General features: G+C 47.1%; 2 protein-coding genes across 2 annotated transcripts; one reads left to right on the top strand and one right to left on the bottom strand.

Moving 5' to 3' along the window:
- Positions 1–907: 907 nt before the first annotated feature.
- copg2 (COPI coat complex subunit gamma 2) lies at positions 908–11,174 on the top strand. The gene is made up of 24 exons (XM_067254318.1): positions 908–1,024; positions 1,467–1,519; positions 1,937–2,017; positions 2,101–2,172; positions 2,467–2,546; positions 2,630–2,705; positions 2,868–2,960; positions 3,058–3,144; positions 3,490–3,647; positions 4,000–4,133; positions 4,213–4,280; positions 4,442–4,630; positions 4,969–5,064; positions 5,227–5,470; positions 6,189–6,264; positions 6,361–6,464; positions 7,272–7,397; positions 7,767–7,835; positions 8,380–8,561; positions 8,675–8,804; positions 8,955–9,052; positions 9,371–9,509; positions 9,978–10,076; positions 10,688–11,174. Exons 1-24 carry the CDS (start codon positions 988–990, stop codon positions 10,816–10,818), a joined length of 2,622 nt encoding a protein of 873 aa, XP_067110419.1. The 5' UTR covers positions 908–987; the 3' UTR covers positions 10,819–11,174.
- A 1-nt stretch (position 11,175) lies between these two features.
- mest (mesoderm specific transcript) lies at positions 11,176–18,375 on the bottom strand. The gene is made up of 12 exons (XM_067254317.1): positions 18,231–18,375; positions 17,782–17,971; positions 17,403–17,482; positions 17,057–17,134; positions 16,352–16,488; positions 15,883–15,941; positions 15,674–15,714; positions 15,409–15,479; positions 15,037–15,138; positions 12,542–12,618; positions 12,198–12,261; positions 11,176–11,739 (listed from the first exon to the last, which is right to left on the bottom strand). Exons 1-12 carry the CDS (start codon positions 18,318–18,320, stop codon positions 11,622–11,624), a joined length of 1,107 nt encoding a protein of 368 aa, XP_067110418.1. The 5' UTR covers positions 18,321–18,375; the 3' UTR covers positions 11,176–11,621.
- Positions 18,376–27,321: the final 8,946 nt, after the last annotated feature.

Below are 27,321 nucleotides of genomic sequence, written 5' to 3'. Positions count from 1 at the left end.
TTTCATTTGATAAATAAAGCTTACGGGAAAGATAATTTCCCGTAAAAACAACCCTGCTGGTTCATGACCTTAATTTAGAAATGATGTTTTTGTGGACTATGTTTAATTAAAAGAATCTCAGATGAATGTATTCATTCGTTCAATAATTTAGGCATTAGCATTCTTAAGTAAACGGAATTAATAATTTTATAATTTATATATGTGAAAAGAAGATTATTGAATGATTAAATTTGGTTATTCAAATGTGTGGTTAAACAGCTGTTTAGGAAATGTGAGGATTCTGTTACGGACGGAAGTATATTAAAGTGTGAATCTAGAAAGAGATTCTAAACAGAGTTTATCCAAATAATAATAATAATCATAAATATATATTTAAAAAACTAACAATAAACTTTGGAAAGTGATAACAATATGTTTTTCAGTGCCATGAAAAAAACAAGAATCCATTGTTAGTGACGAAGTTGTCATCAAATGTAGCAACGAGTCACTTAACTTTTTTAATTTGTTGGAGTCTGTTCATGACAAAGAATGACGAAGATAAATGTATTATAGGTTGTCAATGCATGGACTATGTTTGCTCATTAAATGTCATGTTATTTTTATACTGAAAGGGAGTATTTTTCCTCGAATAAATAAAAGCAAATGCCACTGTCATCAATTAAATGTCCCTTTTAATGTTTACTCAATCGCATTTACGTGCACACTTTCTTCTCATTGCACAACAGTTTTCTTTGTCTCAGTCACGCACACTTCTTGGAGCGGTAGCCAGTAGCCCATGAGAAATTCTACGCAGCATATATTTCGGTTGCTCACGACTCCCCCTGGCGTTGACTCACGCTCACGTCATGTACGCAAGTCGAGTTTCCGTCGACGTGGTAACGCAGACAGGAAGCTTGCGATTTGGAGACGTGGAAGAGAAGAGGTAGACGTATGTTGGAAATTGTTGGACTCCAACAAGCTTTCGTCTCTGAATAACATTCCGCAACAATGATCAAAAAATTTGACAAGAAAGACGAAGAGTCTGGTATGTTCGCCTTAATGTCAAATATTAATTATATGATTCTAAGATGAGAGAATAACCGCATTGGTAACTTGGTGAGCGATGATGTCGACTAGCTTGTAGCTAGTGCTAGCTACAAATGTCTGTACTTCTGGACGCGCTAGCTACCAACATTAGCATTCTGATAACTGACCAAACAGACAAAAGCCCCGTTATTGTATGTTTGCAATTCATTGCTAGAAACATACTTGTCTTTTATTGGGTTTCTAAAGTTTGAGCTATCTCAGATAGTTTATATACGAGAAAGCGGTGCTGTGGACGTTTTTAACCCGTGGATGAGTATGATACCTGTGATAGTATATAGGCTAGCTGCTAGGTTAACTACCTAGGTTGCTACAGTGAATTGTTGTTAGCTGTAAATCGCAAATGTTGTACCAGAAAATGTTGCCACTTTTGTTCTTTCCAGGGAGTGGATCAAATCCTTTCCAGCATCTTGAGAAAAGTGCAGTTTTGCAGGAGGTAATCTGTTTACGATGACACTATATGGTTTACATCCGCTGGCAGGCTGTCATTTACAAGCCTGTCGTCTAGTCATCTAGCAAGCGATATTAAACTGGGAGTCAGTTGGCTGAGCGGTGAGGGAGTCGGGTTAGTAATCCGAAGGTTGCCAGTTTGATTCCCGGTCATGCCAACTGACGTTGTGTCCTTGGGCAAGGCACTTCACCCTACTTGCCTCGGGGGAATGTCCCTGTACTTACTGTAAGTCGCTCTGGATAAGAGCGTATGCTAAATGACTAAATGTAATGTAAATGTAAATGTAAACTAAACTAGTAACGTTAATCAGAGTTGAGCTCTACCTAAAATGTGATGTATCAGTCAGTTTTTAAAGGACGTATTATCTTAAGTTATTTAACATATCCTTTCTGTGTAACCCAGGCTCGTATCTTCAACGAGACTCCAATCAACCCTCGGAGATGTCTCCATATCCTCACCAAGATCATCTACCTGCTAAACCAGGTGAGAGCCTCTCCACTCTACACACACCGCTGTGCAGACGCCTTGTTTACTCGTGTAAACACGGCCTCTTTATGCACGTGCAGGGGGAGCACTTTGGAACCACAGAAGCAACAGAGGCCTTCTTCGCCATGACCAGGCTGTTCCAGTCCAATGACGTAAGACTTTCAAATCAGTATTTGTTTGATTGTGTCAGGGGCATAGGTTTGTTCTCTAATGTGGGTGAAACTGCTTTTTAAAATTGTATTATTACAGAGGAATGCAGCAGTTAAGTGTGATTTCTTTAATGAAAAGTGTGTGTGTGGAGGAGGGGGGGCGGGCATATTTGACGTTTAAAAAAATAGGTTTCGACATGTCTAATGCAACCTACTCCCCTGAACTGTGTGTTAGAATATTCTGTAGTGTTTGCGTTGTGTTGACGTGTTTTGGTGGCTCGTTCTTCACTGCGACAGCAAACCCTCCGGAGGATGTGTTACCTGACCATCAAGGAGATGGCCAACATCTCAGAGGACGTCATCATCGTGACCAGCAGGTCAGAATTCAGACGCCCGCCCGCCTGCAGCCCAACTAAGTGAGAACGTGTGGTGAACGGCAGTTTGTTTGTTTGTCCCGCAGCCTGACCAAGGACATGACTGGGAAGGAGGATGTGTACCGTGGACCTGCAATCCGAGCTCTCTGCAGGATCACTGATGTACGTGTAGCTCTGTTTGCCTGTGTCTCCCCCTCTCTCCCTCTTTCTCTCTCCCTCTTTGTCTCTCTCCCTGACCCACCCACATGCACACACACACAGAAAAAAACATTTCATCTATGTTTCCTGGTTGCAACAAAAGTAAATGTAGTTTTCTCTGCCTAGACCACCATGCTCCAGGCTATTGAGAGGTACATGAAGCAGGCTATTGTGGACAAAGTTCCCAGCGTGTCCAGCTCAGCGCTGGTGTCCTCGCTGGTAAGTCTCTCCTCGTCTCCCTGCCCTTGAACCTGTTCCTACCACCATTCCTCCATCCAGTGCCTTGTGGGTAATGTAGTTCTCTGTGTGACTGTAGCACATGGTGAAGATGAGCTACGACGTGGTGAAGCGCTGGGTGAACGAGGCGCAGGAGGCTGCTTCCAGCGATAACATCATGGTTCAGGTGAAGAAGACACACACACACACACTCTTAACACCACACACACAAGTCCATAACATGGTAAATGGTAAATGGACTGCATTTATAATTTACATAGCGTGTTTTTATACCTTGGCGGCACCCAAAGCGCTTTACAATTTTGCCTTTCATTCACCCATTCACACTCTCACATACCGATGGCGGCGAGCTGCCATGCAAGGCGCCGCTCTGCCCTTCGGGTAGTTCTGTTCTGACATGTAGTTCTGTTCTTCCCTGGGCTTTGATTGACGTGTGTGCTGTGTGTGTGTGTGTGCTGTGTGTGTGTGTGCTGTGTGTGTGTGTGTGTGTGTGTGTGTCTCATCCACCCAGTACCACGCTCTGGGCCTGCTCTACCACCTGAGGAAGAACGACCGCTTGGCCGTGTCCAAGATGCTCAACAAGTTCACCAAGTCTGGCCTCAAGTCCCCCTTTGCCTACTGCATGCTCATCCGCATCGCCAGCAAGCTGCTGGAGGAGACCGATGGAGGGTAGGTGTCCCTGGCCAGGGTGCAGGAAAGGGCACATCACCTCAATAAACACTGCAGTATTTTAAAAGAAATACGATATTCATCCCATATCATACAGAACTTAAGGCTAATGTAACTACACTTGGTGGATTGTATTGTAAGTTGTCCTGATGTGGTGTTTCTGTTTTAAGTTAAGTGGTGTTTCTGTGTTAACGTGGTGTTTCTGTGTTAACGTGGTGTTTCTGTGTTAACGTGGTGTTTCTGTGTTAACGTGGTGTTTCTGTTTTAAGTTAACGTGGTGTTTCTGTGTTAACGTGGTGTTTCTGTGTTAACGTGGTGTTTCTGTGTTAACGTGGTGTTTCTGTGCTGCCAGGCATGACAGCCCGCTGTTTGACTTCATCGAGGGCTGCTTGAGGAACAAGAATGAGATGGTGGTTTACGAGGCTGCCTCCGCCATCGTGCACATGCCCAGCTGCACCGCCAGGGAGCTGGCCCCTGCTGTCTCTGGTCAGTCTGCCTCTCTCTCGCTCTTTCTCACTCTTTCTCTCTCGGCAGTGCTGATGTTACCCTGTGTGTCTGTGTGCAGTGCTCCAGCTGTTCTGCAGTTCTCCCAAGGCAGCCCTGAGATACGCAGCCGTCCGGACCCTCAACAAGGTACTGCTGCTCCCCACCTCCAAGCTCTCTCTCCCTCTCTCCCTCTCTCTCTCTCTTCCTCTCTCTCTCTCTCTCTCTCTCTCTGTCTCTGTCTCTGTCTCGCTTGAAGAATGCACCGACAAAATAAAATCACAGCTGCAACTCCTTTGCTTGTCCACCAGGTGGCGATGAAGCACCCTTCGGCGGTGACGGCCTGCAACCTGGACCTGGAGAACCTGATCACGGATTCAAACCGCAGCATCGCCACGCTGGCCATCACCACGCTGCTGAAGACAGGCAGCGAGAGCAGCGTCGACCGTCTCATGAAGCAGATCTCCTCCTTTGTGTCCGAGATCTCCGACGAGTTCAAGGTCAGACGGCCGGGAGGAACGGGGGAGGCTCAAACAGCATCATGTGTTCTGGAAACGATTTTTGGACTTTCTGAGAAGAATATACATGTTTATGGATGATAGAAAGGTCACTAATGTGTGTGTGTGTGTGTGTGTGTGTGTGTGTGTGTGTGTGTGTGTGTGTGTGTGTGTGTGTGTGTGTGTGTGTGTGTGTGTGTGTGTGTGTGTGTGTGTGTGTGTGTGTGTGTGTGTGTGTGTGTGTGTGTGTGTGTGTGTGTGTGTGTGTGTGTGTGTGTGTGTGTGTGTGTGTGTGTGTGTGTGTGTGTGTGTGTGTGTGTGTGTGTGTGTGTGTGTTACAGGTGGTGGTGGTCCAGGCCATCAGTGCCCTGTGCCAGAAGTATCCCAGAAAGCACAGCGTCATGATGAACTTCCTGTCCAACATGCTTCGAGACGATGTGAGTATCCATGACAACGTCCTCCCGCGTCGACCAAAATGTTGGAACGTGTGTTGGAACACACACACACACACACACAAATATGCCCTCACAAACTCACACACACACTTACACACATCCCCCCTCCCCCCCCCCCCCCTCACCTGTCCCCGTTCTCTCCAGGGGGGGTTTGAGTACAAGCGTGCCATCGTGGACTGCATCATCAGCATCATCGAGGAGAACCCGGAGAGCAAGGAGACGGGGCTGGCTCACCTGTGTGAGTTCATCGAGGACTGTGAGCACACCGTGCTGGCCACCAAGATCCTGCACCTGCTGGGCAAGGAGGGTCCACGCACACCCTCTCCCTCCAAGTACATCCGCTTCATCTTCAACCGCGTGGTCCTGGAGAGCGAGGCCGTGCGAGCAGGTGTGTGTGTGTGTGTGTGTGTGTGTGGAGGGGGGTGTACCATACATGCACATTGCAACTCCTGTTGCAACCAATCATTTCATTTTTGTCTAAAGAAAGGGCATTGAAGTATATTCTATAGAGCTCTTCAAATAAACCAGTCCAGGAAGTGCTCCTACCCAAACCCTGACCAGTCTACGTAACGTTAGTGCCTGGTCTGTCCTGGAGTAACCATGCACCACGTAGCCAGACTTCAGTCCTGATGACCTGAGAGGCTCCCGTGGGATTGCACCAGTATACTCAGTTCTGAGAAAGCTCGACTTAATCCAGATGGGATTTATTACACAATTTCCTTTTGTACTGTGAATACTATCATTCACGTGTTCAGGCAACACATTGTTTATTGTTGTTTGCCACCTGATAGAAGTGAGTCATTTGTTGGTAAAACCTTTAGTTGGAAAAGGAGTGAAAGCTGCTTTAGGCTTGACACAGTCTCCCAAGTTTAGCAAGGATAACCATTAAAAATTGACTGTACACTATTAGCAGGCCACACAGGTAGTTAACAGATCCTTCTGGAAAATACACAGAGAAATACTTCTCTGTAATGAGTCTCCGTTTGGCTCTGCAGTAAAAACTAGCGAGGAGCTTGTTTTTCATTGTGTTTTCTACACGTGTGTGAGTGTGTGTGTGTGTGTGTGTGTGTAGGGTATGTAACTAACCAGCCTGTTCTCCCTGCTAGCTGCCGTCAGCGCCCTGGCCAAGTTTGGAGCCCAGAATGACGACCTGCTACCCAGCGTCCTGGTCCTCATGCAGAGGTACGCAGAAGCTTCCGGAAAACCCTGGCACCCTCCAGACACGTGTGTGTCTGACCCATGTGTGTGTGTGTGTGTCTGACCTGTGTGTGTGTGCAGGTGTATGATGGACAGTGATGACGAGGTGCGTGACAGGGCCACCTTCTACATGAACGTGCTGCAGCAGAAACAGAAGGCTCTCAACGCTGCCTACATCTTCAACGGTACGCTGCTCCCCTCCGCTCTCCTCTGCTCTCCTCTGCTCTCCTCTGCTCTCCTCTGCTCCCCTCTGCTCTCCTCTGCTCCCCTCTGCTCCCCTCTGCTCTCCTCTGCTCCCCTCTGCTCCCCTCTGCTCCCCTTTGCTCCTCTCTCCTCTGCTCTCCCCTACTCTCCTCTGCTCCCCTCTGCTCTCCTCTGCTCCCCTTTGCTCCTCTCTCCTCTGCTCTCCCCTGCTCTCCTCTGCTCCCCCCTGCTTTCCCCTGCTCTTCTCTGCTCTTCTCCCCTCACCTCTGCTCTTCTCCCCTCACCTCTGCTCTTCTCCCCTCACCTCTGCTCTTCTCCCCTCACCTCTGCTCTTCTCCCCTCACCTCTGCTCTTCTCCCCTCACCTCTGCTCTCCTCTTCTCACCTCTGCTCTTCTCCCCTCACCTCTGCTCTCCTCTTCTCACCTCTGCTCTTCTCCCCTCACCTCTGCTCTTCTCCCCTCACCTCTGCTCTTCTCACCTCTGCTCTCCTCTTCTCACCTCTGCTCTTCTCCCCTCACCTCTGCTCTCCTCTTCTCACCTCTGCTCTTCTCCCCTCACCTCTGCTCTCCTCTTCTCACCTCTGCTCTTCTCCCCTCACCTCTGCTCTTCTACCCTCACCTCTGCTCTCCTCTTCTCACCTCTGCTCTCCACACTGAACGCTTCCCGTACCTTAACAAGGCAGTGCCTAACGTGTGTGTGTGTGTGCTTGTGTACGTGTCTGTCTGTGTGTGTGTGTGTCTATGTCTGTGTGTGTGTGTGTCTATGTGTGTGTGTGTGTGTGTGTCAGGTTTGTCTGTGTCAGTTCCTGGTCTAGAGAAGTCTCTCCACCAGTACACCCTGGAGCCTTCAGAGAAACCCTTCGACATGAAGAGCGTTCCCCTGGCAACCACCACCATCACTGAGCAGAAGACAGGTGGAGCAGCACACACACATACTGCTCGTGATCCGAGTTTTACTGAACTCCTAACACTTACTCACCAACAGGCTCCAGTGAAGACAGTGGCTAAAATACAATTTGGAGAATTCGGTTCAGTTTACACACAAAATGAGTCCTCCTTCAAATCCAAAACAAATGAAATGCACATGTTTGAGAAACCTTGCATGACTCTCCAATCCCTTTCTTGGTAAAGCTTGTTGTGATAATTCTTGGTAGATCTAAGTGGCTAATCTCTACCACTGTTAATTGTTTAGTTATTTCTAAGACCACAGATTTTCTAGAAACTGGACTTACTGTGGATCTAAGAGGACACCCGTCAAATAATTTAACCCTATTTTCTTTCAGAAATCACTCCTGTTGCCACCAGCAAGCTCCCTGACAAACTGACTCCTTCCCGACAAGACATCTACCAGGGTAAGTTCCCCCTGGATACGCACAGCTCCCATGCACAGACCCCAGCACAGACCCCATGCACAGACCCCAGCACAGACCCCATGCACAGACCCCAGCACAGACCCCATGCACAGACCCCAGCACAGACCCCATGCACAGACCCCATGCACAGACCCCATGCACAGACCCCATGCACAGACCCCAGCACAGACCCCATGCACAGACCCCATGCACAGACCCCAGCACAGACCCCATGCACAGACCCCATGCACAGACCCCATGCACAGACCCCAGCACAGACCCCAGCACAGACCCCATGCACAGACCCCATGCACAGACCCCATGCACAGACCCCATGCACAGACCCCATGCACAGACCCCAGCACAGACCCCAGCACAGACCCCAGCACAGACCCCAGCACAGACCCCATGCACAGACCCCATGCACAGCTCCCATGCACAGCTCCCATGGTAGACCGGTCCACAAGAGTCAGCTTGTGTTGGAGATATTTGGGCAGCCTTCCTGTAAAACATGTTGTTCCCTTGCCCCCCCTCCCCCCAACAGAACAGCTGGCAGCTATCCCAGAGTTCCAGAGTCTGGGTCCGCTCTTCAAGTCGTCCGACCAGGTCCAGCTCACCGAGGCTGAGACGGAGTACGTGGTGCGCTGCATCAAGCACACCTTCTCCAGACACATGGTGTTCCAGTTCGACTGCACCAACACGCTCAACGACCAGCTCCTGCAGAAGGTCAGCCCCCCCGGACCCCAGCCGGGCTGGAGGTTTCATGGGGTTTGTGTTGTGTTGTAGGTGATGTGTAACGTTGTGTAATGATGTGTGTGTGTGTGTGTGTGTGTGTGTAGGTGATGGTCCAGATGGAGCCGTCGGAGGGCTATGAGGTGCTTCACTACGTCCCTGCTGCCAACCTCCCCTACAGCCAGCCAGGATCCTGCTACAGCCTAGTGGGCCTGCCCCAGGACGACCCCACCGCAGGTACCTCAGAGAGAGAGAGCATGTGAGAGCGTGTGTGAGAGCTTGTGTAAAAGTGTGAGAGTGTGTGTGAGAGCATGTGAAAGTATGTGTGTGTGTGAGGTGGGAGCTGTGATGGTTGTGATTGGTCGGTGATGCGTCTGTCCTCCTCAGTGTCCTGCACGTTCAGCTGCACCATGAAGTACCTGGTCCGAGACTGCGACCCCAACACAGGAGAGCCCGACGACGAGGGCTACGACGACGAATACGTGGTACGCAGGGGGGGAGGGGAGGAAATATACTGACACTTGTTTGGGTAGGAGCAGTTCCTGGACTTTAAACTGAGTTTATTTGAGGTGCTGTTTGGAGTGGGGATATGTGTGAAGTAAATTACAAAAAACTGTCAACACAATCACCTCAGAAAATAATAAAAATGCCTTTTACCGTCCTGGCTCGGTCAGAAGAAGCCTTTCAGACCGACGTGTTTAGGCATCAAGCTTCCATCGGAAAAACAAGACATTTATATGACCTATTTAAATAATTAATATTACTGAAGAAAAAGTGTGCTCGTCCCTTCCCCCTCGTCTCAGCTGGAGGACCTGGAGGTCACGGTGGCCGACCACATCCAGAAGGTTCTGAAGCCCAACTTCGCGGCGGCGTGGGAGGAGGTGGGAGAGGACTTTGAGAAGGAGGAGACTTTCGCACTGGCGTCAGTCAGGACTCTGGACGGTTAGTCTCTACGCACCATGAGTCACCTGTCACCTTGGGTCCGTTTTATCCAGAACACGTTGTGCTGACTGTTCTGGTGTGTTTCACACTGTGCTGACTGTTCTGGTGTGTTCCACACTGTGCTGACTGTTATGGTGTGTTTCACACTGTGCTGACTGTTCTGGTGTGTTCCACACTGTGCTGACTGTTCTGGTGTGTTTCACACTGTGCTGACTGTTCTGGTGTGTTCCACACTGTGCTGACTGTTATGGTGTGTTTCACACTGTGCTGACTGTTCTGGTGTGTTCCACACTGTGCTGACTGTTCTGGTGTGTTCCACACTGTGCTGACTGTTCTGGTGTGTTCCACACTGTGCTGACTGCTCTGGTGTGTTCCACACTGTGCTGACTGTTCTGGTGTGTTCCACACTGTGCTGACTGTTCTGGTGTGTTCCACACTGTGCTGACTGTTCTGGTGTGTTCCACACAGAGGCCGTGGGGAACATCATTAGCTTCCTGGGGATGCAGCCCTGCGAGAGATCCGACAAGGTTCCCGAGAACAAGAACTCGCACATCCTCTTCCTGGCTGGTGAGTTTCTGCTCTTAACGATGTTGTGGTTGTGGTGGCAGCTTTGTGTACGTGTCAACGCTCGTGGTGTGGTCTGTGGTCGGCACCGCGGTGTGAAGATGCAGTTCAGGGTGTTAGCCTAGCAACGTCATAGTACAGCATCACTCTCAATGACTTTCAAAAGCCTGTGATGCATGAAGTCTTTCGCGTACCACATAAGCTGAGGTCTTACCGCATGTCCTCCCCTACTCCTACATTTCCTGTCATTCTTCACTCAAGCAGAAATGCCTTATGAGAATATAAAGGGAAGGATGTCCCCGAGTCAGGTGGCTGAGCGGTTAGGGAGTTGGGCTAGTAATCTGAAGGTTACCGGTTCGATTCCCGGCTCTGCCAAGTGACGTTGTGTCCTTGGGCAAGGCACTTCACCCTACTTGCCTCGGGGGAATGTCCCTGTACTTACTGTAAGTCGCTCTGGATAAGAGCGTCTGCTAAATGACTACATGTAAATGTAAGGAAAAACAACGTATTTGAAAGCCCTTTTCCCAAAAAAGATAATGAGTCGTGACTTGTTTTGGACTTGATTGGTTGACTGTAGTTTGACTGACAGCTCTTGGTCCCGCCCCCTCTCTCAGGTGTGTTCCGGGGAGGTCATGATGTGCTTGTGCGTTCCCGCCTCGCCCTTGCCGATGGCGTCACCATGCAGGTAACAGTTCGCAGCAGCGACGAGACGGCCGTGGACATCATCCTGGCCTCCGTGGGCTAGGGGGTGCTGGTGATCAGCCTCGCGCAACAACAGGCCCACTTGCCAGTCAGAGAAGAAGAAGGCGACTTAAGGCTGGAGATGATCGACAGATTCTGATGTAAAATTGTTCTTTTTCACATTTTCTTTAGCTGTCATCATTGATGTATTATTCTTTCTGTACCAGCATCCCACTAGGGACTGAAGTCTTATTTCATGTCCTATCTGAACCCATGCCTATAATTTTCATGTGATAGCTCCCTTTTGAATAATTATTTCTATGCTGTCCTATCGTGTTCTGGTATTTCATCATGTTCTTGATGTACCAAAAATGGTCTATGATCTAAAACAAAGTCTATTAATAAAATGCTTACCATCAATGACGTTATACACGTTTTTCTTATAAAACTAGTTTTATTTGCAGAAACGTTTACACTGTTGTTCCATGCTATATTCACCACAAACACAATGTAGAAATTAATACTTAGAAAAAGCTTATCAGACGAATACCCCACACCTCATTGATATTGAGAATATGTAAATACATTTGCTAAACGTTTGCTGTTAAACAGCTGGGTTGTCCTGAATAGGAAAAGATTCCTTACTCCAGTCTTAACATTGTTCACATAATTATTGATTTATGGAACAGCATGGTCCTCTTCGTTCAATTAGATTGAAAACAATCTCGCAAACTGCAACATAACATCAAGTCAAAATCTTTTCTTCCTTTCCGTGCTGGTTAGTCATTTTTGGTCGTTTATATTTTTAATTTACACAATAAAACTAACGAGTCGATGAGCTGTGTTGAGCGCACAAACAGCATCTGTTCAGAAGGAGTTGATGAAGTTCAGGTAGGAGTTGAGGAATCCGGTGGGGTCCTCGAGCTGCGGGTAGTGGCTGATGTGTTCGTCCAGAACCAACACAGTCGACCTGCGGACCAGCTTCCTGCAAAAGACGACAAATACTTACCCGTCAGAGCCTTGCATCACCGCTCACATTAGAATAGAAGCTATAGCCTACAATACAACAGCTTGCACTGACTGAGGCTGGTTTAAAAAGACCATGTGATTATTGTAACAACTTTAATATGTGTTTTGGGGGAAATGACCAAAGGGGTTAGCATGTGTTTCTTGGATGAAATGACCAAAGGGTGTTTTGGATGAAATGACCAAAGGGGTTAGCATGTGTGTTTTGGGGTAAATGACCAAAGGGGTTAGCATGTGTGTTTTGGGGTAAATGACCAAAGGGGTTAGCATGTGTGTTTTGGGGTAAATGACCAAAGGGGTTAGCATGTGTGTTTTGGGGTAAATGACCAAAGGGGTTAGCATGTGTGTTTTGCCTGACGTTGGTTCAATCCATTTCTCACAGGTTAAACAGGATAAGACGATCCAGGGAAGACTTACTGGTAATGGATGATAAACTGTGGATGGGGGTTGACTGGGTCAAGGGGTCCGTAGATCATGTGTACTGATGAACAAAGGAGAGGATTACTGTAGCTACACATGGAGGAATGCGGGGAAAGGGGACTAGAACACCTTCAGCCAGTTTATCACATTTCGTTCTGATCAATAAGACTATATGTAGCTAGCATTACAAACCCTTTTAGGCATTTACCTAATCCAACAAATTCTTAATTCAACTTTAGTACTTGAGGATTTTTAAGGGCGTTTGAGGCCTGGAGTATTAGCCTATCGTTAATGCTAAGAAGCTTATTCTCCGTGATGGTGGCGTCGAGGCTCGTACTCACAGGGGATGCTGGTCGAGGACAAGGCTTCAACCCATCTGTCTCTGTGTTTCACCCGCTGGTTGATAAACTGCAGAATGCTGTGGAGAGAGACAGGGGTAAAGAATGTATATTTATCCCTTGTGCTGCCTTCGGGTCACATGACCCAAAGGTTCATAACGAACCATCGTTGTGTTTACCCAATTTTACCCAATACAAAAACAAATAAAAATAATTTTATTTTAACCATTCCAATGTGGGGGGTCTGAGACAGCCCGACAGTTAAAAGAAAATGCTTCACTTTGTTTTTGGATGAGGTAAATTTGTCGCAATACGAAGGTGGGTCACAATGACTGATGGGTCAGAATGACCCGAAGATAACACAAGGGTTAAGCAATAGGCCGAGATGGGAAGTAACGAAGAGAACCAATACTTTGTTACTGTAACTCTTCCTCATAGCATTTACAGGGTTTTTTTTATTCGCTTTGGTACTATTTTCACAAGTAAGGTGTACATTTTCAAAACTCTTAGTACAAAAATCCAAACTGATCACACTTGTAACGCAGCTAGTCATTCTTTCAAAACCTGATGGAATGCTTTCAGTCAGTTGCACATGTTTCCAGTCCACATAATCATTGTTTCAAACAGAGATTATTGTGATATGTAATGGGAACATTTGGTTTAATCACCGAAACACAACAGTATGATCTTCTTTCAGTTTAGTACTTTTAACAATCAGTTCATCCAACAGCAAACAATGCAAGATACATGTTTCAAATCGGCCTTAGAAGTGCTGAAATTAATATGTTCCAGTACTATGTAAAAGACAGATTACACAGTTTCACATTAGGCAATACACTTACATTACTCACATTTACATAATAAATAATAATTTCCAAAATATCCATCCTATGTGTAATCAAGTGAAGGATCAATGAAGACATCGTCTACAATCATTTTGGCAAATTACGTAGTTTTTACTGTACTATTTTTCAGATATAATTGTAACATAGGTATACTTTCTATTATGTAACTAAATGAGAACAAAACATAACATTTAGAGGCCCCATGCCCACCTCTCTGACCTCTCTGTTGGTGCCCATGCCCACCTCTCTGACCTCTCTGTTGGTGCCCATGCCCACCTCTCTGACCTCTCTGTTGGTGCCCATGCCCACCTCTCGGATCTCTCTGTTGGTGCCCATGCCCACCTCTCTGACCTCTCTGTTGGTGCCCATGCCCACCTCTCTGATCTCTCTGTTGGTGCCCATGCCCACCTCTCTGACCTCTCTGTTGACCTCTCTCATGCCCACCTCTCTGACCTCTCTGTTGACCTCTCTCATGCCCACCTCTCTGACGGATCCCTTGTCCACGAGCTCTTCCTATTCCTTGCTGTCTATCCTGCTATGTTGAAAGAAATTGCCAGTGTTTACGCCCCCACTTTTACGTATGTCTAATGACCAATTGTGGTTACCCCAATCTGAAATCAAGTAGCAATAACGAGTATTCATCATGTGTGGTTAATTTATATGTTCGTACAAAAACACATTTTATTTCTGTAGTTCTCAAAATCAATATACTGTTTATTGCTGAAATGAAAATATATAGGTTTACCAAACGGTTCAGTGATTAACCATTAAGATCAGTTGGATTAAGTGTTGGTCAAATGTATTTACGCAAATTAGATGAGAAGCATATCAATTATAGTATTGTGAGCATTGCATTGTGAAAGACAATTACTTCATATGAAAGATATTTCTTTGATGACACACTGATTAGGTGTGGTGAAAAAGTGATTGTGTAATTTTGTGCATTGTACTTTGTCAATTGAACATGTGATTACATGTTTGAAAAAACAGACTTTTTGATGATCTGCTTTGAGTTTTGTACTAACAGTTGTGAGGTTTTACCACATACTTGTGAGAATAGTACCAAAGCGAATAAAAAAAACTGTAAAGCTAAAGACACAGAAATGGCACGTTGTAAGGAAAGCTCATTTGGGACTGCTCGTAGTGGCTGTAATTCTGCACCATGGCTGAATTTTGGAAAAGAGACTTCAGATACAGTATTAGGGGACCACTAAGGCCTATATAAAAGCATCCAAAAACAGCATGTCATGGGACATTTAAAGATTAGTGTCTCTACTTCTACTTGAGAGAAGGATGTGTGTACTTTATGATTGAATAAGTTATTTGGCTCCGCCAACACAAAATAGTTTGGCAAATCCGGTGGACTGTTGCCAAGAAACACAAATGTTTTTCTACCTAATCCTGCTAGCTACTTAAATAACAGTTGTTAATGTGAGCAGTGTGAGGCAAGCACAGTCTCAGGTGATGTTATTGTCAAATACCAGCACCCATAAGAGTCCACTTGTCCATTCAAATGAGACTACTTGTTTGCAACTAACTGTTGTATGAATATACATCCATATCATCACATTCCAAATCTCTTTTATTGTTACAGAGTGGTCAAAAAGATAGCCATTCTTCCCCATTCCCTGGTTAGTAACCCACAGTACACACCTGTCCATGACCAGGTTGCCATCGTTGTAGCGAACACCTGTCCACATGTCCCAGTACTCGGCATCTGAGGGCTGGGTGTACGGGCCGAACACCTCTGCGATTCTACCAAATAGACAGCAGGACGTCACATGACATGGGTCATGGGACATGGAACAGCTAGCACTGGTCAGCTAACAGGCATGCCATATATACGGCTAACAGAACTACATTCAACAAGCATTATGTATTATTCTTCAAATGTAGTAGTGTAGCAGTAGGGAGTATACACTGGAAGAATCATACTGCTTGTTAAATGTAGTTCTGCCATATGGAAATTGTTCTTGAGGAAATGGTGTCCTCTCTTGGGAGCACAGTCAAGTATAAGATACTGACCCCTTTGAGAAAATCATGTAGTTGGTGAGACGGGTGAGAACTGGGGACAGGAAACTGGAGTCCTTGAGTAGCTGGATGGGGACCAAGATGGCTGCATTATTCTACAGACTGAATGAAGTCTGTCTCACATACACCAACATGAAAGAGACACAACTCTAACCCGTTTCAAACACAACTTTGAGACGTACTACACGTTCCAAAAATGTATTATAGCATAGCTGCACGAAACACAAACTTGATTTTAACGACAGATGAAAATTCCCACCGTTTGTAGCACCCTGGGGTGATGCGTTTCTGGGAACACACCTGTCGACAGACACAAAACCGTAACTTTGTAAATGTGTTACCTAAATATATATTATTATTATATATTAAAATGAAATCCATACAAAAGTTAAGGTTACAATAGATTTAGCATGAACAACAAGCCATCTTTTTCTTCCTATCATAACTGATCTTAAGAAGACACTTTACCTCCGTTTGATAAACAGAGACTGTTGATGTTGAGGTGTCCCGTCCTGTTGTGGTCGGTCCTACGGGAGACAGGGAGAAGGGAAGGGGAATAGTCACTATGTGCTTAATGTCCAATAAACTCAAAATATGTTGCAAATACCTGGTCAATGGTATTAATGTATTTTTAGTACTGAGTAATCTTAATTTTTATAAGCCATGATGTAACTACAAAATAGCCTAATTTTAAAACAGCCCCGAAGCCTAGCGTCATAATCACACCATGACGACAGAACAGCCACCCCAGTAATAATCAGGTAATCCTGCTCAGATAAATCTCCCAGACTCACAGGAACACAAGGAAATAAACTCTAGAGACTTATAGCCTGATAGTAATGCACTGAGCATGTAGTCAAGGAAGGCAGAGACCCATTCCACCGGTGCACCATCGACAAATACTCCAGTATATCAATGTAGACACACACACACACACCTGTAGAGCAGCTCCAGGGCAACAGTGTCTCCGTAGTCGTGGGAGAGCAGGTTTAGCTTGTGCTCCGCCAGCCCCAGGTGAGACAGCAGAGCCTCCACCACACTGGCCTGCTCAAAGATGGAGTACCTGTGGGGTCTCTAGGGGAGCACAAACACCCTGATTAGCTCCACCCAGCTCCACCCGCAGGGGAACACACCTCTTACAAATCAATCACATATCTTCCTTGAAAATGCCTGTCCATCTGAAAAGGAGTCAGGTGGCTGAGCAGTTAGGGAATTGGGCTACATTTACGTTACATTTACATTTAGTCATTTAGCAGACACTCTTATCCAGAGCGACTTACAGTAAGTACAGGGATATTCCCCCGAGGCAAGTAGGGTGAAGTGTCTTGCCCAAGGACACAGCGTCAGTTGGCATGACCGGGAATCGAACTGGCAACCTTCGGATTACTAGCCCGATTCCCTCACCGTTCAGCCACCTGACTCCCTAGGGCTAGTAATCAGAAGGTTGCTCATTCGATTCCCGGCCATGCAAAATGACGTTGTGTCCTTGGGCAAGGCACTTCACCCAACTTGCCTCGGGGGAATGTCCCTGTTACTTACTGTAAGTCGCTCTGGATAAGAGCGTCTGCTAAATGACTAAATGTAAAATGGATTGTCTGGGAGGTTGAGCGTTTGGTCAGGTGGGCTGAGGGGGCGGACTCACCGGTTTGTCACTGAAGCCGAAACCCAGGAAGTCCAGAGCAATGACACGGTTAAATCGTTGATTGAGCGGCTCCCAAATCTGTAAGACATGAAAAAAACACGAAAGGGAAGTTGGAGTCCCGTCACTAATCAGACCCTGGATAAACTCACACTGTCTCTCACACTGCTGACCACCTGTCTAACACGCTGTCCAAACCTTCATGTGTCCCCATGTTTGGAAAAGATTGTAACGTTGCTCACTTCACCTGTGTGGCCACCATGTTTTGGCTCGTCAGTGTATGTTTTTACGGTCGTTTTGAACCGTGCCTAGAAATAGGACTAACTACCCTACTGTATGAGTGTCTGACCTTGTGCCAGTCCAAGCTGGAAGTGGGGAAACCGTGGAGCAGGATGGCTACGTCTGAGCTTCCCACAGACCCCTGGGTATCTGAGACAGAAACAGCAGGTGAGGAGGGCTGACGAGCAGGCCATGGGACACACTGGTGTACATCGTGTTGGTGGATTAAGTATCATGCAACTGATATACATTTAATTAATTGATAAGACATAGGAGGGATTTGAACTTTAAGATATATTGATTGGGGGTGCACAATTTAAAAAATATATATGTATGATTGAAACATTCAAAACCCTTCCTGAAGTTCAGTCCGGTTATTTGAATGTCCTTTCTTGGGGGCTTTTTAAAAACCACAACTCGCCACATAAAACGTCTTATGATGATCTTACCTCTGTAGAAGATTCTGTTGCCTCTGAAAGTGAAGTAGGCGCCTGAGGAATGCCACTTCTGAAGCGCAGGGGAGAGTTGAGGAGGAGGGATGTGCAGATAGACTGCGATCAGAGGTATGCAGATCAAGCTGACGTGTAGCCACCATTCCCTCATCTTCAGATCATCTAACAGGGTGTCGCATTCCCAACTCTGGAATACACGGAAGACAAGTTGCGTTGAGGTTGAACATGAATACGTCGCACCGTCTCACCGTTGCAAAAAACACACAACAACAATCGATCTGTCACTTAAATCGGTAACCCAATATAAATATCACAGTGGTTCAGAAACCCTTTGCTCTTCTGTGACAAAATGCTAACATGACAAGCAAATCGTTTTTAACAACGCTTTTTAAGCAAACGTTATATGTGTCTAAATCATTTATTCTTACGCTGTTTCTAATACTCACGACAGAATCCGAGACAGCGGCAGAGTCTTGCCGGACGTCCGCAGCACCGTTCGGCGTGTCATTCCTATACGCTTTGTGCGTCCCTGTCATTGTGTACGTTTTCGAACCTTCACCCTGTGCAATGCATTATTGTTTTTCACCGTGGCCTTTATATGTCAAGTGTGGTTTGCAGCACTGTGGTGGCAGGGAGGTGCAATTAGGCAGACGGCTGGACGACTCTAGTCTCTACGGGAGCCATCTGTCGGTGAGGAGGTCCATGCGCTTCTGTCAGCATACTTAAACGATTTCAAACTTCCACCTGTTGGAGAATTCCTCCGAATTTCCACTCACATTTCAACGCCTACTGTTCGCCAACTGATGACAGAAAAATACACACTCTCTGTCTGTCTCTCTTTCACACTCACACTCACAGTATGTTAGATTTAAATGTGAACGCAGTAATGGACACATTTAGAAGCATGATAATCTTTAGGCTTGCACGTGCTACACACAGCACCTGCAAGCCTTGTTCGGTTAGCCTTGTTCGGTTTTGTCCAAACATATTTTATGCAATACGCATAGTTTATTCTCTACAGGGCACCGAAGCCTCCAGTCTCATGCGGGTCAAATGCCCAATCATGAATTAAGTCATAATTAGTTAACCCTTCATGCGTGCATTACCAAGCCCAAACACCAGTAGGCAGTGTTGCTCCAGTATTGGATGGCTACGCAATCATCTTTCGAGGCGAGTACTGGATTTATCTGGTTTAAGGCTAAATCAAAACATATAGAAAGGCAAATACAAACGGTTTACAATAAATAAACAGCACGGCCCTGTGTGTAGGCTAAATATTCATTTTTTATTTTTAAAAACCATACACATTACTCGACAAGTTTCAAATGTAAATCCAATCACGATAACTATTTAAATTGCTCAAGATAAACAGACATTAAGTACTTTTTATTTCCAAATGTAAAAAAAAAAAAAAAATGAATCCATTAAACAGATGGATAAACATTCATTCCCGTTACAGGAAGAAGCTACAGAATGAACTTCTTATATAAATTCTTTATTTCTTTCCATTTCTCTCATTTTTTGTTTTGCAATCTCAAGCTGCTTTTTTTAAATCTGTAAAACACAAGGAAAAACAACGTATTCCTTTAAATATTACTGTGATTGAACCAACTACAGAACCTGTCCCTTTATTTCAGTTCCCATCTTTAGGCCAACTCCTCACTTTAGTGCAGATGAGATCGCTATTCAGGTTGTCAGAATTTGCTCCCTACACAAATCCTTTGGTAGACAAGCTAATTCCCAACATAAAGAGTTTGTTTTCTGACCCCAGGCCCGTACAAAAGCCCCCTTTCTCTTTCAAACCATTCACCACCCTGAGAAAAATATTCCTGTCAGAACAAATCACACCCCTTTTAAATCATCCCATACAGAAACGTTCCTCTAAATTTGTGTCAAATCCCCAAAATTCCGGTTCTAGGTTTTTTTCTTCTTCATAAAAATACAAAAAGTTACAATTTGTTATGGTTTGTCTGTATCAAAATCTTCTTAAGGGACGAGTTAGGAAATATAGTACCCTGTGCAGATACCAATGTATTCCTATTCCTTTTTATTCTTTAAAAATGCATGTGTCAATCCTTAAGTGTTTCCAGTACATCAGGTGTCAAAATCGTCTACAAACAAATCAAATGCAGCAACATCTTATGACTGTAAAAGGAGGAAAAAGTACAAACTTATTTTTGGGGGGTTTTAGATTTTTGAAAGGTCAACAAACCATAACTCGAGGGAAATGTAAGTTTTCTTTAAAAGAAAACTTGAAGAGAGAATTAAATAAAATATGAAAATAATCCACTTGCTTTTTCTGACCAAGACAACATTTTACTACCTAAAGACATACAATTTGAAGTTAAAAGGTTCTTTCTTTAATTTATAGAATCCTTTCAAATTAATTCCTTTTCAAAGCCTGAGTAAACAAATGTTGATATTGTACATTGGCAGGGACTGACGTTTCGCTGAGTGAGAAAAACAGAAGAAAAAAAAACAGAAAAGAAAAGAAAATAAGAATAACAGAAATGATTCTCAATGTGATGATCAACTGTCTTCCAAACTCCCTTCATGAACGAAACTCTCCATGTGAAGAATAAAAAAAAAAACGAAATCCAAAACACTCCTTTACTCTTTGAATGGATGAAACGTGAAACACAACTTCACAAGCTTCCCAACGTGACAAAACGGAACTTTGAACTGCTAAAGCAAAGTTGTAAATATTTATAGAAAGGTGAATTAACAGACATCCAGTTCTTTTAACCTCTGCTCTATCCTGTTGGAACACCCGCCCCACATGGGTTCGTTGCTATAGAAGCCTTAGTGTTTATCTGTTTGGCTAGAAGGTTCTATCTACAAATATGTAACAAATAAAACTTGCAGGCAAAAATAGTTCAGTTTCAATAGAAACACCCTTTTTCCTGAAAATACAGCAGTAACTGAAACAGTCCTCCCATTCCATTCTGACTCCGCCTACGTTTCTCTGCATCACACACCAGGAAGCTCTTTTGCCAACAAACAGAAAAAAAGTATCTACAAACTTTGTAAACACACCTGCTTTTTCCAAAAACATAAATAATTCAAAATATTAACAGCCAATGAGAGCAGAAGTTTCTGAATGAACAAGGGCCAATGAGTTAAATATACAACACCATTCAGATAAAGAGAAGCTCAAAAGGTCATAAGGTTAAAATTCATACAGCTGATCTTCAAGCCACAAGAAGGATCATCCCCTTCTCATTAAAATAACATAATAATAATAATAATACAAAAAAAACAAAAAAACAGGTCACTTTCAATCCTAGTTTATAATCAGCCCTCTTTCGCAGAGAAAACGCCTGATGGAGGAGGGAGTGGAGGCAGAGGCCTCTTGTGATGCGAAGGAGGATTTAAGAAGAAGAGAAAAAAAGAAGAAAAAAAAAAGGAAAAAAAAAGACCCGAACCAAACCTTACATTCTCACGAATGTTTGCTTTTGTTTTCGTCCTGCACAAGCTAAGCTCACCGAAGACTCTGAGCTCTCCTCTCCTCCCCTCCGTCTCTCCTCCCTCCCAGGTTCTCCGAGGCGAGCTCCGGGTGGGGGAGGGAGAGTGGCTGAGTGGGGCTGGTCGGGGTGCTGATGGCTGGACGAGAGGGCAGGATCAGAGTGCCGTCTCCAGGCTGTGTATGGGGCTCTCGGGGGCGGAGGGCATCTCCGACTTCCCCGCGTCCGGGACGAGGTGGTTGCCGCTTTCCACGGCGTTATTGTTCTGGTTGGGCGAGGCGGGCGTGGCGGGCGCCGGGGCCGTGGCGGGCGAGGCGGGCTCCCCGTCGGGGGTGGGTGACTGCGGGGGAGGTGGGGTGGGCGTGGCGTTGCGCGGGGAGGCGGAGTTGCGCTTGGTGGGGGCGTCGTCCTCGGCGTCGGTGTCGTCGATGAGGGGGATGTGGGGCTCGGAGTCCTCGATCCGGAACTCCGGGTGGGTCATGAAGTTGTGGATGGAGCTACGAGACTCAGGCTTCTCCAGCCCCTCGTAGGGGGACAACGTGCTACGGAATGCATTCACCACCCGGATCTGTGGGAGGGAGGGGGGAGGCGAGGGGAATCAAGTCAGTTTCCATGTCACAACGCTTGATGACACTCTCACTGTTTTTGTTTTAGCTGTAAAGGACATGGGCAAGATTGGGGCTGGATTTCAATGGGTCAATATGGTGAGTTTAGTTTAGGGGGGGGGGGGGGAGGGGGTAAAAGAACACAATAAAAATAAACTATAGGATTTTGGGGAAGAATGTTCCTTTAAAGAAAAGCGTGCAGGTGTGCAGTGATGACTAGTAGCATCCTGCTTGTGTTCTGGGGTGACTAGCAGTGGTAGTAGGAGGAGTCAACATTAATCCTTGTGTTACAGGGTCCTGCCCTGACTGAGACGGAGCGCTCTCGACACACCTGGCAGCACACCTGAGGTACAGGTGAGCTGCCTCTAACCAGCAGCTCTCAAACGTCAGAGGGCACACCATTTAAAAACGAATGCAAGGGGGTGATAGTAGTAAGATGGTAGTCCTACAGTCGTAAAATCCTGAGGTTGTCCAATTACTCAAAATGCAAGATAGAGAGACAGAGACAGGTAGAGAGAGGGACAGAGAGTGAGGTAGAGAGAGGGACAGAGACGGGTAGAAAGAGAGAGAAAGAGATTGAGAGAGAGACAGAGCGACACAAGGGACGATGTTCTGGACAAGAACATGGTCCAGGGTGGGAGAGAGGCTGGACAGGGAGGGTTAAACTTGATCGACATGCTCAGGGGGGGGGGGGGGGTCAGTTACTGATTATGTTGTGGACAAAAAACATCAAACTGCGGCAGCCAAGCATATCTAAAGCTTTAGATGGGTAAGAAACAGCACCAGAGAACTACACAGTCACAACTAAGCACTTAGACCCATGCAGAGCAGAGCTACCTTGTGTTTGAATAGTAGTAAACCTTTGAGTATAGCCCATGACACATTTCACAGAATCTACAGGAGGAATATGTTGGAGTCAGTGTTGTCACAGTATGTTGCTTCTGTTTGTCATATTGGCAACAGTAGATGCAGTTCTAGCTACAAAACAAACTTTCGTTCAAAATACATGAAAGGTTTTTCCGTAACAGATTGATTAAAGTTCAAACTTCTCGTGTTCGCACACAGCTACATACCTAGAGAGAGAGGGTGTAGTTTAAGACAGATCAAAATGACTGACAAAAAGGAATTAAAACTTGGAAGCTTAACAATGGCCTTGCGTTAGTGACATCATCATTACATTAAGCTGTCCAATAATCTGGATCTTTCCAACTCTAGATGAATCTTCAGCAGTGACAGCTGGCCCTGTCGACCTAGAAGAGAACATCTTCAGATCAACACCCAACCCCCTGGCTCCTCCTGCAAAGCAAAAGTGAAGAACTCCAGCAGGGAAGCCTGCAGGACGCCCCTCAGGACGCCCCCTCAGGACGCCCCTCAGGACGCCCCCTCAGGACGCCCCTCAGGACGCCCCCTCAGGACGCCCCCTCAGGACGCCCCCTCAGGACGCCCCCTCAGGACGCCCCCTCAGGACGCCCCCTCAGGACGCCCCCTCAGGACGCCCCCTCAGGACGCCCCCTCAGGACGCCCCTCAGGACGTCTTGCTGTACCCAACCAACGCTTATCCCACAGGAGACTCCAGACATCCACGACTGACTCCATGTGTGTGGGCCCAGCTGCAGGGCAAACCACAGCAACACCCTTGGCAGCCCTGGAAACACCTTGACACACAACTAACATGGCTGCTAAAAGGGTAGGCATGGTAATGACAATACACTGTCAGCATTATCAGCCGATGATGCCATGGTGCTCTGGAGAGAGCGCTCCCTGAGTCATGGTGCTCTGGAGAAAGCGCTCCCTGAGTCATGGTGCTCTGGAGAAAGCGCTCCCTGAGTCATGGTGCTCTGGAGAAAGCGCTCCCTGAGTCATGGTGCTCTGGAGAAAGCGCTCTCTGAGTCATGGTGCTCTGGAGAAAGCGCTCCCTGAGTCATGGTGCTCTGGAGAAAGCGCTCCCTGAGTCATGGTGCTCTGGAGAAAGCGCTCCCTGAGTCATGGTGCTCTGGAGAAAGCGCTCTCTGAGTCATGGTGCTCTGGAGAAAGCGCTCCCTGAGTCATGGTGCTCTGGAGAAAGCGCTCTCTGAGTCATGGTGCTCTGGAGAAAGCGCTCCCTGAGTCATGGTGCTCTGGAGAAAGCGCTCCCTGAGTCATGGTGCTCTGGAGAAAGCGCTCTCTGAGTCATGGTGCTCTGGAGAAAGCGCTCTCTGAGTCATGGTGCTCTGGAGAAAGCGCTCTCTGAGTCATGGTGCTCTGGAGAAAGCGCTCTCTGAGTCATGGTGCTCTGGAGAAAGCGCTCCCTGAGTCATGGTGCTCTGGAGAAAGCGCTCTCTGAGTCATGGTGCTCTGGAGAAAGCGCTCTCTGAGTCATGGCGCTCTGGAGAAAGCGCTCCCTGGTTTGATGGCTTATAGGAATTGGTCTCGAAACAGAATTAGCAACCGAATCATATCCTTCTTTTAAAAATGACTGTTGTTGTTTTTTGGAGGTACAGTGACCATGGGCATATACTCAAAACATTTACCCGGCTAGGGAGGAGAGCGGGACAGAGCCACAAGTACTAAGCTAGGACCAGGGCCCTGTAGCTAGCTGCAGACAGACCACACATGGATATTATCACACTTATCTTTATCAGCCATCCCCACCACCCCCACCCACCACCCCCACACAACACCCACTCCTTAACCAGAGACCAAGCGGAAGCAGAACAGAAAACAACATGACAAACTTCAGACCAAGTGGCCTGGTTACAAATACATAGATAGTTACGCATGTAATGTGATGTGCTTTTGCGATTTGTATTTTTGTTTTCTTTTCTCAATAAAAAGGGGACATTAGGAGAAGAATGAGATCATCAACGTTAGGCGAGAACAGTGGAAAAGGAAGGTGTTAGGAGAGAGAGAGAGAGTCATGCACTAAAGGAGGAACACACACTCACACCCCACATTGGCAGAAGCGGTGTTGCCGGCAGAGGAAGTAGTGGTAGAAAAGACTACATGTGAAGGGCTAGAAACATTGGTTACATCGTGCTGCTGCTGGCTGGCGCTGGAGGGCTGACGCCTCACAGCCCCCTGAAAGGAAGTTCCACTCTGGAACGCACTCACTACATCCATCTGCAAGGAACCAGACAGCATGACAGCAAAGACCCAGAAAACACAGCCAGAGGGGAAAAGAGAACAGAGGCAGAAATAAAGAAAAGGCACCAGATATTATACAAATTTCACTCGGATTGAGTGGGGGGGGGGTAAGGGAGGTAAGGGAGGTAAGGGAGGGGGGGAGGTAAGGGAGGGGGGGAGGTAAGGGAGGGGGGGAGGTAAGGGAGGGGGGGAGGTAAGGGAGGGGGGGAGAGGGGGAGGTAAGGGAGGGGGGGAGGTAAGGGAGGGGGGGAGAGGGGGAGGTAAGGGAGGGGGGGAGGTAAGGGAGGGGGGGAGAGGGGGAGGTAAGGGGGTAGGGGGGGGGGGGGTTTCAGATATAAGAAGCAGTTTCAAGTAGGAGAGTTTAAGGAGGAAAGAAGGCACTGATCTGAGAGAGTTTCACCCTGAGTTACAACCTGATTGTGATTTCTCTCCTCACAGGCTCATTCCATGTCCTGGAGACTCACCAACCCTCTCACCATGTTCACCGGAGTTACAACTGCTCAAGCAAACCACCATCATAATCTGAGAGAGGGCACTTTTGTTGTTTGCTTGCGTTCCCCTGAGACGTCAGTGGAAACACTTGGCTTCAGGTCAGACTCAGGTACCGTACCTGGTAGCTTCAAAGCAAACAGAAATACCGAACCAGAGAGGTTTTTCCCTGAAGGCACAAGCCGTTCTTACAGCGCTTGGAGCTCAAACAGAGGCCGCTCTTACAGCGCTTGGAGGTCAAACAGAGGCCGCTCTTACAGCGCTTGGAGGTCAAACAGAGGCCGCTCTTACAGAGCTGGGAGGTCAAACAGAGGCCGCTCTTACAGAGCTGGGAGGTCAAACAGAGGCCGCTCTTACAGAGCTGGGAGGTCAAACAGAGGCCTTGGGGCTGAGAGAGAAGAGGTGGGAACGAGAGAGGTATATGGCTTTTGTTTCCCTTGCTGGTGGTTGAGGAGGGGTGGCGGGGTGACGGGGAGGGGGGCAGGAGACCCTACCTGAGTCTGGATGCGGTTGAGGCCTCTGAACCAGAGGATCTGTCCTCGACGCAGCTCCCGCTCTGCGTGGTCGATCTCCTCCATCTCCTCCATGTCCTCCAGCTCCTCGTCCGGGATCTCCTCCTTCTGGGTGCCGTGACCTGCCGTCTTCAGGAACTTCAGCCGGCTGGTCGGTACGGACGAGATCAGCTGGGGGGAGGAGGAGGAGGGTAGAGAGGAGAGGAAGGAGGAGGAGAGGAAGGTAGAGAGGAAGGAGGAGGAGAGGAAGGAGGACAGGAAGGAGGGAGAGGAGGAAGATGGGTACAGGGAGGAGGAAAGGAGGGGTAAGGCAGAGGAAGGGTGGAGGGAGAGGAGGGGTTAAGGGTGATGAGGGAAAGGAGGAGATGAGAGGTGGAGGGAGATGAGGAAGGGAAGGAGAGGAAGGGTGGAGGTTAAGGACCAGCGATCTGCGTATTTCCCCTCAGGGATCAGTCAAGTTGTTTCTTTCATGGTTTCTTTCTGTCATGTCCTACACTGGACTTAAGAACTGAATTCATGAGTAAAATCTCAGCCTTGCTCCAGTGACTTACAGCCCTGTGTGCTACAGGTGCACAACAGAGCTCTCAGACACCTGGGCATCAAAACGCAGCAACTCTCTCTCGCTAAATAACAGGTGAAAAACGCCCAGAGGAATGTCACACTTGCACACATGTATACATGACAGAACCATGGCAACAACACTACTTCATGTGGCCACATGGGGGCAGCGTGGTACAGCAGTTAGGCTGGTCTCCCTCAGACAGGTGAGGGAGAAATAGGGGTGGCTCTGGAGGAGGGCAGGGCCCCCATGACAACAAGCTTGGACCCCCTTGTGGCCCCCCTAAATGTAAAGTCTGAATGCTTATAAACATGCTATTTCTTCTGTTAATGCCTGCAACACAGTGAAGAAAGCTATATGACAACATCCTGTTTAGTGTAAATGGCCCCTCTAACAGTCCAGCCAGCCCCAGCGGGGCCCCCAGGTGAGGTCCAGGTGAGCGTGGTCGTACCTGACCCCACAGCAGGCAGCCGAAGCCCAGGAACACACACCAGAGCCACTGGTCGATGGACAGCCCCACGCAGCTGAACGGCTTGCCTCCAAACTGCACGATGACGATCTGAGCAGAGCAGGGAGACAGGTGGCGTTAGAGAGCACGCAGAGAGGCAGGAGGCAGAGAGACAGGAGGCAGAGAGACAGGAGGCAGAGAGACAGGACGCAGGCAGACAGGAAGGCAGGGAGACAAGGAGGCAGGGAGACAAGGAGGCAGGGAGACAAGAGGCAGGGAGACAAGAGGCAGGGAGACAGGAGGCAGGGAGACAGGAGGCAGGGGGCAGGGAGGCAAG

Source organism: Osmerus mordax, chromosome 17, assembly GCF_038355195.1.
Source record: "Osmerus mordax isolate fOsmMor3 chromosome 17, fOsmMor3.pri, whole genome shotgun sequence".
Lineage (NCBI taxonomy): Eukaryota > Metazoa > Chordata > Actinopteri > Osmeriformes > Osmeridae > Osmerus > Osmerus mordax.
This window is presented reverse-complemented; position numbering and strand designations above follow the sequence as displayed.

What these genes read in the sequence shown, in the direction of transcription:
- copg2 (XM_067254318.1), top strand. Translation starts at nt 988, where the DNA reads ATGATCAAAAAATTTGACAAGAAAGACGAAGAGTCTG. An exon ending in CCGTCCGGACCCTCAACAAG is followed by an intron (nt 4,281 to 4,441) that starts GTACTGCTGCTC and finishes CTTGTCCACCAG; the next exon opens with GTGGCGATGAAGCACCCTTC. An exon ending in CGCTGCCTACATCTTCAACG is followed by an intron (nt 6,465 to 7,271) that starts GTACGCTGCTCC and finishes TGTGTGTGTCAG; the next exon opens with GTTTGTCTGTGTCAGTTCCT.
- mest (XM_067254317.1), bottom strand. Translation starts at nt 18,320, where the DNA reads ATGACAGGGACGCACAAAGCGTATAGGAATGACACGCCGAACGGTGCT. An exon ending in TCGGCTTCAGTGACAAACCG is followed by an intron (nt 16,489 to 17,056) that starts GTGAGTCCGCCC and finishes GTGCTCCCCTAG; the next exon opens with AGACCCCACAGGTACTCCAT. An exon ending in GTCCTCGACCAGCATCCCCT is followed by an intron (nt 12,262 to 12,541) that starts GTGAGTACGAGC and finishes TTTGTTCATCAG; the next exon opens with TACACATGATCTACGGACCC.